The sequence below is a fragment of the Schistocerca cancellata genome, chromosome 8, assembly GCF_023864275.1.
Source record: "Schistocerca cancellata isolate TAMUIC-IGC-003103 chromosome 8, iqSchCanc2.1, whole genome shotgun sequence".
Lineage (NCBI taxonomy): Eukaryota > Metazoa > Arthropoda > Insecta > Orthoptera > Acrididae > Schistocerca > Schistocerca cancellata.
The window spans coordinates 195169894-195187699 of NC_064633.1; the positions used below are offsets into that span (position 1 = coordinate 195169894).

Genomic DNA, 17806 nt, shown 5'->3' on the forward strand with positions numbered 1-17806 from the left:
CCTATATTCTCTTAACATGTTAGGCCTAAATTTTTGAATGTTGATGATCATTACACATAAAAACGATGACAATACTGCGTGAATATTTGTCAGTATTCTAAAACTCATGTTTACTTAATCTTTCCATCTGTAAGCGGACAATGGCTACAACAACAATCAGTGTGAAACATGGATAAATTGAACACAATAACCAATGGCAAATAAGGATATAATGGTAATATTCTCATATAGAGTACAGATTCTGAGGAGTATGACTTACAATTACAACAAAGATGAAAACAATGTGAGAATTCACTTCAATATGTTACATAGTAATATTCTACACTCAGTATTAGCATGCTTACATTACCTAAGGCTCCAAAGAAATCATTTCCTAGGAAGGGAAACCCTGGGCGATTAGCCAGTACAATCATCCTGAAGTCTGGGTGCAGAGCAATGACCGAGCCACCAGCAGATTGTACTCTTGGATCACCATGTGGCACAATACGGCGGCCATCTGATAAAATCATTTCACCAGATTCTACTAGTGTCTGAAACAGACAAGATACAATGTTTAATTGATTTGAAGCCCTCTGTTCACACTTAATACAAACACAGAATAATGCTTATACAACAGTGAGCAATAGATGCCAGCACCTACCCTCAGAAACTAAAGCATGGCAAGAACATAGAAAAAGAATGTGCTATTTCTTTAACTTCTAAATTAGCAAATTCTTTTTTCAAAATGTCACAGCAGAAGGATTAATATGAATAGCCCCTTGTAAGTCTGAATGGATGATGATGATGATGACGATGATGATGATTCCGGATTCTGAAATGTAAAATCTGGAGTGCAATCTTTCTTACAAGTCATCAAGTCTAAAATAATTCTGGGCTTCTGTAGGAGACAAGGTGGAAATCTGCTCCAACTTTGATGTAAAATGTTAAAAAAAGCCACACCTACCTCTAAAAGGCAACCCTTCATACAAATCCCATAGAATCTAGTTGTTCAGTGTTGAGTATAAAAGAACTTTTCCATCAGCGATTGAACAACAGTGTTTTATACCCCTGTCACACCACGAGGAGTCATCGCCTGATGTGAAGTGGTGACTTATTAACCTCTGCACAAAGGCACAGTATGGCGCTGGTTCTAAAGATCCCCTTTCCCAGCTGTATTCCTTCATGATTTTATAAATTAGAAGGATGTGGAGATCCACAGACTGTGTACCCATAATCAAGCCGAGATACACGAAGACCCTATAAAACGGGAGCAAACAAGTTTGGTCTGCTCCCCATGAACTGCAGATAAGACATTTTAAAATACTTAGTTATTTTTGGGACTGTCTTTTCAGGCCTGTAAGGTGTGGAAACCTTGTAAGTTTGAATACAAACGGTTAAAAAGAACACTCGCTGACTTTTCTGTTGAAAAATAAAAATCCCTTTGCTCTGATCATTCAGCTGACTGTGGAAGAGTTAGTGGCAACCAGTGACTTGTCGCTGTAATGCCTGAGGAAAAACAAAAGACAGAAAAGTCATCAACAAACAAAGAACACTGGACAGGACACTTAACTCCTGACATTAAACTATTAATAGCTACGGTAAAGACAGTCAGACTTAAAACACTAGCCTGAGGGATGCTGTTCTCCTACTCAATGCACTGAGAGAGGATATCACCAACTCAGTATGTAAAATAGCGTGGTGAGAGGAAGGACCTATGACAGGAAGACATTCTTGAAAATTCCATTCACATATCTGTCCAAGGATAACTAAACTGGTATCGTAGGCCTTTACAACATCAAAAAATATATCTAGGATGTTCTGCCAATGCAGGAAAGCCTGTTGTATAGATGCTTTCATGAAAAGGGCTGATGATGAGCGTCACAAGTCAGCATCTTTTATCCTGATAATCAATCAACCGACATTGCCGGAGTATATTGTTCCAGGCTTACTCTAAATTACAGTCAGACCATGTGTGTTTAATCCTATGTGTTGCTGTGTCAACACTTCGGTCACACCATCTTGGGTTGTAATGGTCAGGTAATGTGTGGAAGATGTGGCTCCACTTCCCACAAACCATGCATTTAAATGTATGAGGGTCACTCCAAAAGAAATGCACACCTTTTTTTTTTTTTTTAATCCATTTTTTATTCTACATGTTTGAAAGTTTTACAGTGTATAGATACATCCTTTAGGAACAATATTTTCATTTCTCCACATAATTTACATCCCTCTCAACTGCCTTACGCCATCTTGGAAACAGCGCCTGTATACCCGCACGGTAAAATTCTGGACCAACCTGTTGGAGCCACTGTTTGGCAGCGTGTACAAGGGAGTCATCATCTTCAAACCTTGTTCCACGAAGAGAATCTTTCAGTTTCCCAAAGAGATGATAGTCACGTGGAGCCAGGTCAGGACTGTAAGGCAGGTGTTTCAGTGTTGTCCATCCGAGTTTTGTGATCGCTTCCATGGTTTTTTGACTGACATGTGGCCGTGCATTGTCAGTGCAACAGAAAAACATCCTGCTTTTGCCGATGTGGTCGAACACTACTCAATCAAGCTTGAAGTTTCTTCACATATGCATCAGAATTTATGATTGTTCCACTTGGCATGATGTCCACAAGCAAGAGTCCTTTGGAATCGAAAAACACCATAGCCATAACTTTTCCAGCAGAAGTTGTGGTTTTGAATTTTATTTTTTTTTGGGTGAATTTGCATGATGCCACTCCATTGATTGCCTCTTCGTCTCTGGTGAAAAATGATGGAGCCATGTTCATTCCCCTGTCACAATTCTTCTAAGAAATTCATCTCCACCATTCTCGTACTGTTCCAAAAGTTCGCTGCATACCGTTTTTCTTGTTTCTTTGTGAGCCACTGTCAACATCCTGGGAACCCACCTGGCACAAACCTTTTTTAGTGCCAACACTTTCAGTATTCTGCAAACACTTCCTTCCCCTATCCCAACATAGCGTGACAATTCATTCACTGTGATGCATCTGTCAGCAGTCACCAATTCGTTCTGCACATTGTCTGGAGTTTGTGCAGTACGAGGCCTGCCGCTGTGAGGACAATCCTCAATATTGTCGTGCCTGCTTTCATCACATAACCTGCTTGCCCACTGACTAACTGTATTGCAATCGACAGCAGCATCTCCATACACCTTTTTCAGCCTCTTGTGAATGTTTCCCACTGTCTCGTTTTCGCAGCACAAGAATTCAAGACAGCACGTTGCTTCTGACAAACGTCAAGTGTAGCAGTCATCCTGAAAACATGCTGCGACGGTGCCACTCACAGGAACAGGTTGAACTAAGTTTGAAAACAAGCGGGAAGGATGTATCTACGTACTGTAAAACTTTCACAGATGCAGAGTGAAAATTCTATTTTTACAAAAATAGTATGCATTTCTTTTGGAGTGACCCTAGTACTTCCCCACCAATGTGCATCAATTGCTCCCAGGCCCATCCAGTTACTAGCAATAAATGTCCTGTCTTCAGAGAAGGAAAAGAAATACAGGAGATTGGTCACCCAATGCATCCCCTACTCTATTGCGAAAGAGGCATTTAAGGGCACATAGCCACACACTTCCAAGAAATCACTGCTCTCAATATTGAAGAAGACTGTTGAGAAGATTTGTGTTGGCACCGAACTTTGACAACTGAGCAGAGCACTTCAACTCATATCAATAAATGTAGCTGCAAGCCTGTACTCCTGGTCCAACAACCAAGCCTTCCTACCAATTAAATATCAGAAAGAATAGCAGACCCTCATGGGAGTCATTTGAAGAGACCTGGCAAAATATTTCTGTAACAAAAGCTGTTCCACCATTCCCAAAATGCACGATGAGGATGAAAATCAATAGAACAGAACAATAAGGTCTGAAGCCATCAGTGTATGTTACTTGGTCATGTTTGATGGATTATGTGATGACCATACTATCCATGGTATGCACGTCAATGACTACCTGAGGGAATCCTTAAGTCTGTCAAGTAATCCCTCTCCCCTCCACTGCAAAATTTCCCCAACACGGAGGAATGTCAGGAGAAAAGGTGGAGGAAAATGCCACTGTTAAGAAGGCTTCCAAGTTTCAATGGAAATTGGATCGGTTGAGGACACATTTGGAGGAACTACGTCTATTGGTCAGGGTAGTCCACTGTGTGTCTGCCTTCAAGAGACACATTTAAATTCTCTGACGACCCTGAGCTATGTGGCTAGTCTCCACAAAAAGGATGACATTAGTGAAGAGAGAGCTAAAGGAAGAGTGACTATTTGCATAAACACCATCAACCACTTCTCGCTTCTCTCCCTCACAATAAGCCAAAAACCAGTCACAGTACCAGTGCATGTTCATGTGCATAATATGCTGACAATCTGGTCACTCTACTTGCCCCCAAATGAGGTGCTACATGAATAGCCTCTTCATGGCCACCTTACTCAGTTCTCATATCGCTTCGTCCTATGTGGTGATTTTAACATACACAATGTGCTTTGGACTTTGCAACATCCTACTCCAGGGGTAGAACAAAGGAGAGTGATCTCATATCCTCATGTGCATGTTTGTTAAAGGTGGGATGGAGCATGTGCTTCAGCCCTGCAATTGGGAACTGGTTGATGATTTGAACTCATGATCATTTTCTGTTTGGATTTGCCTATCAGATAGTATGGTGCCCAAACTAAAGGCAGTGCAACGGTTTTGCAGTAGGGCATACTAGACACTTTATAGCCCACTTAATGTGTCTGAACACTGTGAAGGTGTCCAGGTATGGGTGGATGATATTACCCACATGACCCATTATGCCACTGAAGCATCCATTCTGCAGTATTCATGCCAGCTGAAAAGGCAGCCTGTGCCATGGCGAAATGCCGCTCTGCGATTAGGACCGGGCCAACAGCTCTGCTTAGGTTCAAGTGCCAACTAAACTATATAGAATCTTGCAGCCTTTTTGGTAGTGAGCGAAAAATGTTGCCAAATTATTAGAGAGAGCAAGAAGAGATTGTCGCACCAGTTCATGTCCACTGTAAACTGTTCTCCTAAAAGTACTGTTATATCACGCATATGGAAGACCATTAGGATGATTCCTGGGAGAGGAGTGAGGTGTCCAATAGCTCTTTACTGCATCACAGCATGTGGGAAATGGAAGTCTCCAGACCAACCCACAAGACGCTGCCCAGTCTATGGCAGCCTATTCTGCCAGAGTTAGCACCAATGTCAGTCAGGATTTTAACTTTCCAATGGCTGAGTTAGGACTTAGTTCCACCACTGATGAAGAATACAACTGCCTCTTTTCCACGTGGGAGCTGGATTCTGCATTATATGCAGCTCATGATGCACCATGCAGTCAGGTAAACTACAATCGTAATGACACTTCACAGTGTGTAGCAAAGAAATTTTTTCACTCTTTCTAACCTCATTTGGGTGTCAGGACAGTTTCCTGTCTTCTGGCAAGAGGCAATTTCAATTCCACTTTAAAGTGTAGCAACGACCACACATGGCTGAGAACTATTGTAGTTTTGCCCTTGGTACCTGCATGAGAAAGACCTTGTTTGGATCTTAGAATCCAGATGGCTACTTAGTCATTTTAAAATGTGGTTTCAGGAGGTAACCTGACCTCAGGCTGTTGTCAATGTCAATACCATGGATAGTATGGTCATCGCCTAAACTGTCAAACATGAACAAGGTCACCTACACTGATGGCTTCAGACCTGAACGTTCTAGCTGTTGATTTTCATCCCCCGTCCTGCATTTTGGGGATGGCATCATGGACATTTTAACAGAAACATTTTGCTGGGTCTCTTCAACTGTCTTTCATGAGATTCTGCTATTCTTTCTGATATTAACTGTGGCAACCATCAGTATTTCAGTGGTAGGAAGGCTTGGTTGTGGGGCCAGAAGTGCGCGATTGCAGCTGCATTTATTGGTGCAGGTTGAAGAGCTCTGCACAATAGTCACAGTTCAGTGCCAACACTAATCTTCTGAACAGTCTGCTTCAATGCGGAGAGAAATGATTTCATGGAAGTGTGTGGCTGTATGGTTTTAAATACCTCCTTCGCAATAGAATAGGAAATGCCTTGGGTGACTAATCTGTTGTATTTCTATCTCTTCCACAAAGACAGGACATTCCCTGCTACAAACTGGATGGGCTTGGGAGCAATTGATGCACATGGGTGGGAAAGTACATTTGAATACATGGTTTGTGGGAAGTCACATCTTCCACACATTACCTGACCATTACAACCCATGGTGGTGTGACCAAAGTAGTGACACAGCAACGCATAGGCTTAGGCACATATGGTCCAACTTTAAGTTGGAGTACGCCTGATGCAGTACACTCAGGCAACTTCGGCAGATTGATTATCAGGATAAAATATGCTGACTTTTGAAGTTCACCATCAACCTTTTTCATGAAATTCGGTATGTCAGTGACACATTTGTTTTCCAATTTGTATTATGTTTCTTTGGTATCTATATCCATAATGTCCCGGCATGTTAGAACTCTTTTACAAAAACTTAGCCCAGTCTGGAGCTCACAATTAGTATCATATTTCCAAACAGTTTGACATTTAACAACTTGTTTAATTGTGTAGCTTTCAGTGTCTCGATCAGGAGTGTGCCATTTCACAGACTCTTGATAGATTTACGTTGCCTTGCCAATCCCTCTAGAGCTACACGGACGCACAATTTTTCAAAGGAACCTCCTAAACATCTAACAAACATAAATACATTATCCACATCAGGATGTGGTTCATTAATAGCATTGGTTCCTCTTACATGTACAGACAACTGGTGGACTAGCCAAATGACGTTTATTTGGATTTGGGTGCTAACACTGCCCACGAGACCACAGACCACTCGAACCACAGATAATGGAAGAGGCTTTACACAGATCCCTTGAGTGGTTAGGAATTTTTTTTGAGTCATCAATCTCCTGACGGGTCTCATGTGGCCCACCATGAATTCCTCTCCTGGGCCAACCTCTTCATCTCAGAGTAGCACTTGCAACCTACGTCCTCAATTATTTGCTGGATTGTATTATTTGCTGGATGTCTACAGTTTTTGCCCTCTACAGTTCTTGCCCTGCACAGCTCCCTCTAGTACCATGGAAGTCATTCCCTCATGTCTTAAATGACGACCTATCATCCTGTCCGTTCTCCTTATCCCTGTTTTCCACATATTCCTTTCCTCTCCAATTCTGTGCAGAGCCTCCTCCTCATCCCTTACTTTATTAGTCCACCTAATTTTCAACATTCGTCTGTACCACCACATCTCAAATGCTTCGATTCTCTTCTGTTCCGGTTTTCCCACAGTTCATGTTTCACTACATAGAATGCTGTACTCCAGACGTGCATCTCAGAAATTTCTTCCTCAAATGAAGGCCTATGTTTCATACTAGCAGACTTCTCTTGGCCATGAAGGCCCTTTCTGCCAATGCTGGTCTGCTTTTGATGTTCTCCTTGCTCCGTGCGTCATTGGTTATTCTACTGCCTAGGTAGCAGAATTCCTTAACTTCATCTACTTCATTACCATCAATCCTGATGTTAAGTTTCTCATTGTTTTCATTTCTGCTACTTCTCATTCTTTTATCTTGATTGGGCAAGATCAGCAAACTGCTGTCAGTCACAGGTGGACAAGAAGTTGTAGTTCAACATCAGGTGTAGGAGCCAGCTGGCACGAGTTTATCAGACAGTTAGGATGATGGTTTTCATATACTGAATGCAACTGTTACCTGATTAGATTATGTTGTTCAATAATCTAATGCCATAAGCACTAAAAAGATCAATTCATGATGAATATTGAGAGACAATGAAAAACAATAAACAGAGAATGCTTGTAAAATTAGTATAACCACAGCAAAAAGCAGGCAAATGTGTGAAACAATTCGGCCACTGAGGTATGCTTACATTTCATGTGCTAGAATACGGTGAGACAGCATGTCCCATGTAGACGGAAATTCTCTTATTGAAGATATTTCGAAACATCTTTCCAACTACTATAAGAATTGCACACTTATTTTACCACATGCATTGTGTTTCAATCATTTAAAACATTGTCTTTAGTAGAACTTTCATCTGATTTCTACTTATATGTGGGAGTGTTAAGTTTGACTTGTAGCAATACACATTTTTAGACATAATACATGACAAAATATTGCACCACTAATGTTTATTTGCATTCCCTGAAGAGAAAATAAATAAACATTGCTTCTGCAATAATTTGTTACCCATGCAAAACATAAACAAACAATAGTGGAGCAATGTTTTATTCTTTGCTGAGAACTTAAAGAAACAGTTGTGCAACATTCTCTTAAGAAAAGTGTAGTGCTGCATACCAAAGTGAAATTATACCCATTAGTGTCAAATGCAGGATTATTTGGAAAATGTATGTGTAAATGATGCTTCCAGGTATATGCTGCCACTGAAGGTTTTAAATGAATCAAATGAAACATATACAGTGCAATAACGACACTTTTTTTATTAGCTGCAAAAATGGGCTTGAAATAACCTAAGGAATTGTACAGCAACTACGGACACTGAGGCCACATAAATGGGAAGTATCTTGTTTGTTAATTCTCATTTCTTTTGTGTATTGATCTGAGTATACTATTTCTTTTAATTAGAAAAATTACTGAGATTGCATTTTATTTTTATTCATTAATCTTCAGAGCATGCATTTGGTAAAGTGTGTGTTAACGGTGTGTAACCAATTACTTTCTTGGCAATGTAAAGTGAACATAGAAGCCAATAGTCCATGGGTTTACCATTAGTAAACTGGCTGCAGAACTAATTTAACACGCAAAAGTAGAAAACACAGTGACAGTGAGTACTTTATATTGTTGTTCTGAAAAGTGTGGGTATACCTTCAGAATGCAAGTGACATGCGTGGGAGCCTTGTCTGCTTCATCGACAACCAATACATGACCACTCTTCACAGCTTGTACTAATGGAGAGTCTTCATACATCACGACACCATCTCTCACTGTTGGCTGCAGGGTCAATGTTTGTACTGTTGTGTCCCTAGGAGCAGGAAAGAACACAGATACACAAATAAGGCTTTTTACTATATATAACTGTAACCACACAGACAACATGATTTTTTTTCTGTTTGAACAAAGGGACAACATAAAAAAGAACTTAGTGAAAATATCCTACCCAAACATCCTACGTAAGACCGGGACGCACCATTTATGAATATGTTATACAGTTCACGTCAGAGAGCAAAGAAAATCTAACATCCCAAGTGAAAGTTTTGTGACACTTCTGTATGGTAGTAAGAACAATCGTGCATCATACTGGTGAAATGACACATCCAGTCCTAGACACACTCTCAGCACACACATGCTGGTAATGACCTGTAATGTACCCTGTTACGTATCTATTTTGGCAGCTTACTTTTGGGTTGTGTTCTCTTTGCTAGATAAATAGAAGTCAATAAATGGAGGCAGACAGTCATTCACCAGTGAGCAGAGCCTGCAAGTGACTGTGAGCTGAATGATGCTGAAAGCAAAGAGTACCTGTAGCAGTGCTTAAACGTAAATTTAGTACAGAATTGGTTTGATTTGAATTTTTATTGGTCCAGTTTTATCATATAGCACAAATTGTACAATTGATATTGGACAGGTCAACGATAAGTTACAATAATACACAGTATTAGCAATTAAAATTAGGTACCTACTACAATTAATTTTGTTACTTATTCAGAAATTCTCTGACAGAATAGAAACAGTGCTTTATTAGAAATGCCTTTAGTTTAGCTTTAAATATTGGATGAGTAGTATTTTTTATTTCCTCAGGTATCTTATTGTGTAGTATTACACCAATGTTAATTATGCTCCTCTGATAGGTGCTTGTTCTGCGATATTTTTGATGTATATTTGATTCCCTTCTGGTACTATAGTTGTGTACACTTTTGTTCTGTAGCAGTTTGCCTGTTTTCAGGAGGTAGTCCCTAGTGAACAAGATAATCATAAATGAATAAACTTGGAACATTTAGAACACCAAGCTCAGTAAAATGGGATTTACAGGACTCCATCTTTTTAAGGGTACAAATTATTCTTAAAGCTCTTTTTTGCATTCTAAAAACCTTTACACTGTGAGTTGAGTATCCCCAGAAAATGATCCCATATTGGATTAGTGAGTGGAACTGTGCATAGTATGCCTGCAGTACTGTTGTTTTGCTTGTTGTAGCCTTTAAAATTCTTAGGCCATAGGACACAGAAGATAGTTTTCTACACAAGTTATTTATATGTGTGTCCCACTTTAAGTCTTGCTGAACCCAAAGACCCAAGAATTTTGTGACACTTACATTTTCTAGGGGATCATTTTTTAACTGGGCTTGAATAGACATTTGATTAGTTGGAGGAATTAAATGAAAATCGACACACACAGTTTTTTCAGTATTTACAATGAGTTTGTTTTTTGTGAACCACTCAGAGTGTCTTTTCATAGAACTTTCTGCTGTGGACCACAAAGTTTCTGGACTGGATCCAGTGAGCAATATGCTGGTGTCATCGGCAAACAGGACAGTTTTTGTGGGACTCATATATTCAACTAAGTCGTCCACATAAATCAAGGAGAGTAGTGGACCTAGGATTGAGCCCTGTGGTACACCATATTTTATTGGTAATTCCCTAGAAGGAAAGGAGTTGTTTCTTGTTTTATTCATTTTGTTGAATTAATACTGAAGTGATACTTTCTGCCTGCGGTTTTTTAGGTATGAACACAACCAGCTATGTGCTACCACCTCTTACTCCTCGTCTTTCTAATTTTTCGAGCAGAATGTTATGGTCCAGGACATCAAAGGCTTTTGATAGATCTAGAAAAATACCTGCAGCTAATTTATGTTGATCAAGGGATTTTAAAATGCAGTCTAAGAATTCGAAAATTGCTGTCTGTGTAGATTAGACTTTCTAAACCATGTTGTTGTACTGTAAGAGGTGCATATTTATTTATGAAACTTAAAAGCCTGTCATAGAAGAGTTTATCTAGAATTTTTGAGAAGGAACTTAACTGTGACACGGGTCGGTAGTTTGATATTTTTTCAGAAGAACCTTTTTTTAGCAGTGGTAAAACTTTTGCTATTTTAAAAATATCTGGGAATACACCAGTTTTCAAAGAGAGGTTGAAAATTTTTGCCATGGGGTTTGCTATGTGGTGAGCACATGCTTTTATTATGAAATCAGGTACTTCATCAAGACCACTTGACATTTTATTGCTTAATGATTTAATTTTACTTATAATTTCATTGGGGTTTGTTTTATACACATACATAGAAGCATTGAAGGTCACTGACTTGCTGGAGAAACTTGGGACTGGTCCTTGACCGTGTACTTGAATGAGGTCTTCAGCTAGTGAGGTGAAGTAGTCACGCAACTGAATTTGGGTCTGTGACTTTTGAGCCTTCTAGTGTTAATGATACATTCTTTTTCTTTGGCACTGATCTACAAGTTTCTTTCTTTATAACTCTCCACGTGGATCTCATTTTGTTAGATGAGTTTCTTATCAAATTGTCATTCCACATAATTTTTGCCTCTTTGACTACTCTACCATAGATTCTTTTGTAGGCTTTTGAATAATCTGCGAATTCTTGGGTTACTCTATATTTCTTACAAGAGTACTGCAGAAATCTGTTTCTCTCACTGGAAATTTTTATGCCTTTAGTTACCCATTGCTTATTATTGTTAGGATTTACTGTTTTTATTACTTTTGAAAATGCTACATTAAAATAGTGAACAAAGATGCTCTGAAAACTCATGTACATGCTATCAACATTGTTCTGAGTGGCGATGCTTTCCCAGTTTTCCTTCACCAGTAAGAGATTAAAAATTCTAATGTTATCTTCAGAAAAGGTTCTTTTTTCAACTACTTTTCCGGAACTGTTGGCATTTCTATACACAGCAGCTGTGCCTCATGATCACTATAACCCATGCTAAATACTCTGCTTGTGAATCTGTAAGTTGTTTCTGAGATGAATATTTGGTCAATAATGGAATTTGTGCATTCTGTTAATCTTGTTGGACAGTGTATTGTGGGGATCATATTGAATGTGTTGGTCATATTTATCAAAGCATCTCTGCTGCTGCTGCTGCTGCTGTCTTTTGAAAAATCAATATTGAAATCCCCACAAACCACTATCTTCATATTTAGTGTACTGATCTTCTTCAACAGAACCTCTAGTTTATTCATGAAAACTGACAGGTTTCCACTTGGTGCTCTGTACATGTTAATAACTATGAAATTACACTCTGGCAGTTTGGTAATGGAAAGCTCAAAGTCTTTTTCAATTGAGTCAATGTAACTTTTACTGACATCACAGAACTTTATTTGTTCTTTCAAAAAGATAGCAGAGCCACCATGTTTGGAAAACTCTCAGCTAAAATGACTTGCTAATCTATATCCTGAGATTGAGGTTAATTTTACTTCGTCATTTCGTAGCCAATGTTCTGTAATGCAAATTATATCTATGTGTAGTGCATACTGGAGTAGTGCTTCCAACATGGAAATTTTATTTGTGAGTGACTGAACGTTATGGTGTAGTATAGCAAAATTTGGGTACTTAGTAACTTTAGTTGAAATGGTTTCTGATTCTTTATCTAATGGCATTTCTAATACAGCACTTACCCTAAAAAATTTTCTGTATGTTTCTTGTGTGTGACTTCTGTTCGCTGGTGGCAATCAGCAAGTGAGTTAACTTCTGGAGCTTGCATAAGTTTTGCTTCATCTACATCTGTCCTCTTCGGTTTAAACCATTTCGTAAATTTCGTTTGGCTGACGACTTGATTGATTGTTTCTTGCCTTTGAACCACTTGGTAATTCGCGTTTGGCCGATGGCACAGCTTGGAACTCGTCTAAAACACTTCTTAATCTCCGTTTGTTTGTCACTTATACTTTTTTCTTCACTCTTCTTCGAAATGCGAGTACATATTTTTTCGGCTAGTAATTTCTTTCCTGGTGTATTTAAATGAAGTCCATGGACTGTATGGAACCTTCGCTCCAATCTGTTTATGTCTACAATATCGACATTCTTAAAGTTAGTGCATATTTCAGTGATACACTCGTTTGCAACATTAATTTCGCAGTTCACACACGACCAGGGTGGTAAACCATGACGGTGCGGGATATTCACAATGAGTACATTTGTTTGGGTTAAATTATTTAAACATTTCCTCATTTCTGCAATCACCTTGTGTGTCTCGTTTCTATAGACGTCGTTTGATCCTCCTATTAACACGGCGAAATTGTCTTTATTCAAACTAGCTACGTCAGTTGATGTTGTTAGGTCTGTTATTTCACTCAATGGAGCCCCTGGCTTTATGAAACCAGATGCCTTGAAACTACATGTTCTCATCAACACTGCGGAAATTTCACAGCCGTGACTATCACCTAACACACAGATTGTTTTGTGTTTCGCACTTTTTGTAACCGGAGGATTTGAGATTCTTCTTCTCACCTGACTAGTGTTGTTTTTTTGCAGCACATGTTCTACATGTTCTTCAGTTTGCAGTTTCGCTGGAGATAACTTTTTTAACGTAGTTTCCTCTGTTGCATTGAAGTCTGTGGTAGTGTAGGTGGGCGCACTTATTTTCGGAGTTTTTAGAATATCTCCTGATGCAGTATTTTCACTGTTTGACCTACTTACAACAAGCAATGGTTTGCCTACTTTGTTTTCCAATTTTTCAACCCTTTCCGACGTGTTCACTGAATCCACGGCAAAAAGCACTTCAAAAGAGTTTTTTTGCACTAAATTTTCATTGTCTTTCACATCTTTTACCTTATGAGTACAACTTCCTTCAGTCATTCTCTTCCACTTTCCCGAGACCGAGTATTCTTTCTTCATTAGCGTCTCACGTTTTTCAGATTGTAGTTTACTTATTTCCACCTTTTGAGCGTCTATTGTAAACTGTAGACTGGATATCCGTTCGTTCAGCTTCTGGATTTCAGTCTTACAAGTTGCACACGTTTTCCTTTTACTAACGAAATTTACGTTTTTTCGTGGAGGCACATTATACACTTTCAACTTTGCCACCATCTTGTAATGTCTTGAAGGGACAACATACTGAAAGAGACCCTGAATGACTCTACTTTTGGAGACGAGGGGATGAAATACAGTTGAACACACAGTTACCATCTCCTAGAGTCTGTGACGATGGAAACAGGAGACGAATGACGTTTTTCTGTAGTAATTATAGCTATGTTCTCTTCATCTTGCTCCATAAATTAGATCGTTCTTCTTACAGACATCTTTATGCATAGAGACACTGTCAGGTACAAAATAAATCTTTTGTAAGTAGATGCAAAGAGTGCTTCTCTGCATCTGGAGCCTTAATTTCTCCACATCAGTTCTGTACCATTCAAGTTTCATACCAAGATAAGAATTGTCTATCAATGAAGTCTAACTTTATCCTTCCATTTCTCTGGTACTGAAATGGCATGTTCGAGTGACAGGCTGGGAAGGAGTTGTGGCACTTTGTGGGTTGTGCTCAACCATCCAGCACCAATATCTGAGAAACTATCACTACTATCAAATAATAATGTTACTAGAATGAGATTTTCACTCTGCAGCGGAGTGTGCGCTGATATGAAACTTCCTGGCAGATTAAAACTGTGTGCCCGACCGAGACTCGAACTCGGGACATTTGCCTTTCGCGGTCAAGTGCTCTACCATCTGAGCTAGACGATAGGGTCAAAAGGCCAGAACTGTGTTACAGTGATTTGAAGAGCATGATAGTGAGCTTACATTAATGTCTTGGCCAGAAAATTGGCTGGTCTAAACCCAATGGAACATGCCTGGGACATTACTGGGTGACAGTTCCACACCCACAAACCATCATCCTATAATTTACGGGAACTGCTTGATCTGTGTGCAGAGATCTGGTGCCACATACTCCAGAAACCTACCAAGGATTTGCCAAACTCATGTCACACAGAATTGCTGTTTTGTGTTACATAGATGGCATAACATCTATCATATTTCTTTGACAAAGAAATATCATCAAATATTCATCAAATTTCTGTGACTAAGATCTTTGGGTATTACACTGTCATCGTGTTTTTCATCAAAGTTCAAGATGGCAGATAACAACAATTTGTTATTATGTGATGCAGTTGCTTGTACCACAATTGCATTGTGTGAGCATTTGGAGCAGCAGCAGCAGAAAAAAAGGGTAACATACTTGAGTGAAGCTGTGGGTTTTATGTCGAGATAATAAAAGCATTCAGCAAAATTTGTTACACGAGCTGCAAGTGGAGGACATCAAGTCCTACATAATTTACTTATGAATGGATGAGAGTGTGTTTTAGTGTTTGCTCAGTTAAGTGGCCCATCATACTAAAAAAGAGAATACACAGCTGAGAAAATCTGTATGTTCAGAAGTCAAGCTCACCATAACACTGCAGTTTCTTACTACAGGAGGGAGCTACTCTAGCTAACAATACGGCACTCGAATACTACAGTGGACATTAACCAAAACAATTCCACAAATGTGTGAAACGATTTATAAAGCACTGACAGAGAATTATCTGAAGAAATATAAATGTTTAGTACACTATATGGGCATCAAAAATATTTTTATTTTTGAATAATTTAGTGTTTCAACAACTGCAAACAACTACAAAACTAATAAAAAGTATGAAAAAGATGAAACACTTTTTAACTTGCGGTATCCAAAATTCAAAATTAGACAAAGTAGAATGGAGAGTTAAGAATTTTTTTTATTGTTATCAGCATTTTAGAGTGTGCCCTCCTCTTCTATTCTGGCTTGCTGAAAAGCTGATTGGATGTTTCTAGACGTAGTGGTGGATGGCTGTAGCTGTGACTGTGGATTTGAAGTCACCTGCAGCATATCTGATCTTCCTACCAGCACATGATTAATAGCATGGACTGTGCCTCTTGCTCACCCCCGCCCAGTCAAGGTAAAATTCTTAAAAAGAGTCAAAGGAAAAACCCAATTAAACTTTTCAGCCATGTTTGCAAACACACTACAGATGTAAAATAGCTGTAGCGATGCCAGCATTGTGAGCAGTTACATTTCACACTGTAGTGAACAGAAGACAAATGACTTTTATGATCAAATCTACTGTGAGGTTCCCTATTATACTATCAAATTTCTTTGACAAATAAATATGGTAGTGTAATACCGGACTAAGCAGGTGATCATAATTTTTTGGCACATCAGTACATGAGAAGTTTGGGAATAATTCTGGTTACATAGGTAGTATAAGAGAGCCACCTAACTGCAAAACAGGATGAGAACTTTGAAAAACTGAGAGTAAAATGTATTTTGGATGAAGAAAGCAACTATTATTGTATAAAATGTGGATGTAATAAACCGAAGGTATTTCTTCTTAGAGTCAAGAGATGAACTTCTATTATTCCTCTAACTAAAAATGTTAATTTTTTTAGCTTATCCTGCTAAAAGGTGATGCAGCACAGGAGTGGAACCTAATACAAGTGAATATGTTATAAGGGATCTAAATGGATGACTATTTTTGTGTGCTGCCTTTGAGTTGATAATAAATGGTTTTTGTAGATGTTGAAGCCTTCAATGTTTCTGTACTTGCATCGACATTACACAAGCAACCATACATTCTCTTGGATAAAGTACATGATACACCAGTGTTATCACCACCTCACTATCCACTCATCTTGGCATTCATCAAACAATGGGAAAGTCCAGGATGGAATGTAACAATAAGAGAGAAGGAAAGTTGCTACTCACCATATAGAGGAGAAGCTGAGTCGCGATACGCACAATAAAAAGATTCACACAATCATAGCTTTCGGCCATTAAGGCCTTTGTCAGCAATACACACACACACACACACACACACACAAGCGCAACTGCAGTCTCGGAGAGCTGAAACTACACTGCGAGCAGCAACACCAGTGCATGCATGATGGAAGTGGCGACTGGGTAGGGGTAAGGAGGAGGCTGGGGCGGGGAGGGGGAGGGATAGTATGGTGGGAGTGGCGGACAGTGAAGTGTTGCAGTTTAGATGGAGGGCAGGAGAGAAGGTGCGCAGGGGGGGAGGGGGTAAGTATCGGAAAGGAGAGAAATAAAAATAAAAATAAATTAAAAGACTGGGTGTGGCGGTGAAATGACGGCTGTGTAGTGCTGGAATGGGAACAGGGAGGAGCCTAGATGGGTGAGGACAGTGACTAACGAAGGTTGAGGCCAGGAGGGTTACGGGAACGTAGGATGTATTGCAGGGAAAGTTCCCACCCGCGCAATTCAGAAAAGCTGGTGTTGGTGGGAAGGATCCATATGGCACAGGCTGTGAAGCAGTCATTGAGATGAGGGGTATCATGTTTGACAGCGTATTCGGCAACAGGGTAGTCCACTTGTTTTTTGGCCACAGTTTGTCAGTGGCTGTTCATGCGAACAGACAGCTTGTTGGTTGTCATGCCTACATAGAATGCAGCACAGTGGTTGCAGCTTAGCTTGTAAATCATATGACTGGTTTCACAGGTAGCCCTGCCTTTGATGGGATAGGTGATGTCAGTGACTGGACTGGAGTAGGTGGTGGTAGGAGGATGAGGATGTATGGGACAGGTCTTGCATCTAGGTCTATTACAGGGGTATGAGCCATGAGGTAAGGGATTGGGAGCAGGGGTTGTGTAAGGATGGACAAGTATATTGTGTAGGTTTGGTGGACAGCGGAATACCACGGTAGGAGGGGTGGGAAGGATAGTGGGTAGGACATTTCTCATTTCAGGGCACGACGAGAGGTAATCGAAACCCTGGCACAGAATGTAATTCAGTTGCTCCAATCTCGGATGGTACTGAGTTACGAGGGGAATGCTCCTCTGTGGCTGGACTGTGTGACTTTGGGAGGTGGT

The 17806-nt window shown here is 39.7% G+C and overlaps 1 protein-coding gene across 1 annotated transcript in view; it reads right to left on the bottom strand.

The window, feature by feature from the left end:
* The window catches only part of LOC126094492 (von Willebrand factor A domain-containing protein 8), a 268216-nt gene that overhangs the window by 132455 nt on the left and 117955 nt on the right, over positions 1–17806 (bottom strand). The window contains exons 16-17 of the mRNA XM_049908901.1: positions 8829–8985; positions 350–530 (exon numbers count right to left, since the gene is read on the bottom strand). Of these exons, the coding sequence (XP_049764858.1) occupies positions 350–530; positions 8829–8985 (338 nt within the window). The remainder of the gene's footprint in view (positions 1–349; positions 531–8828; positions 8986–17806) is intronic.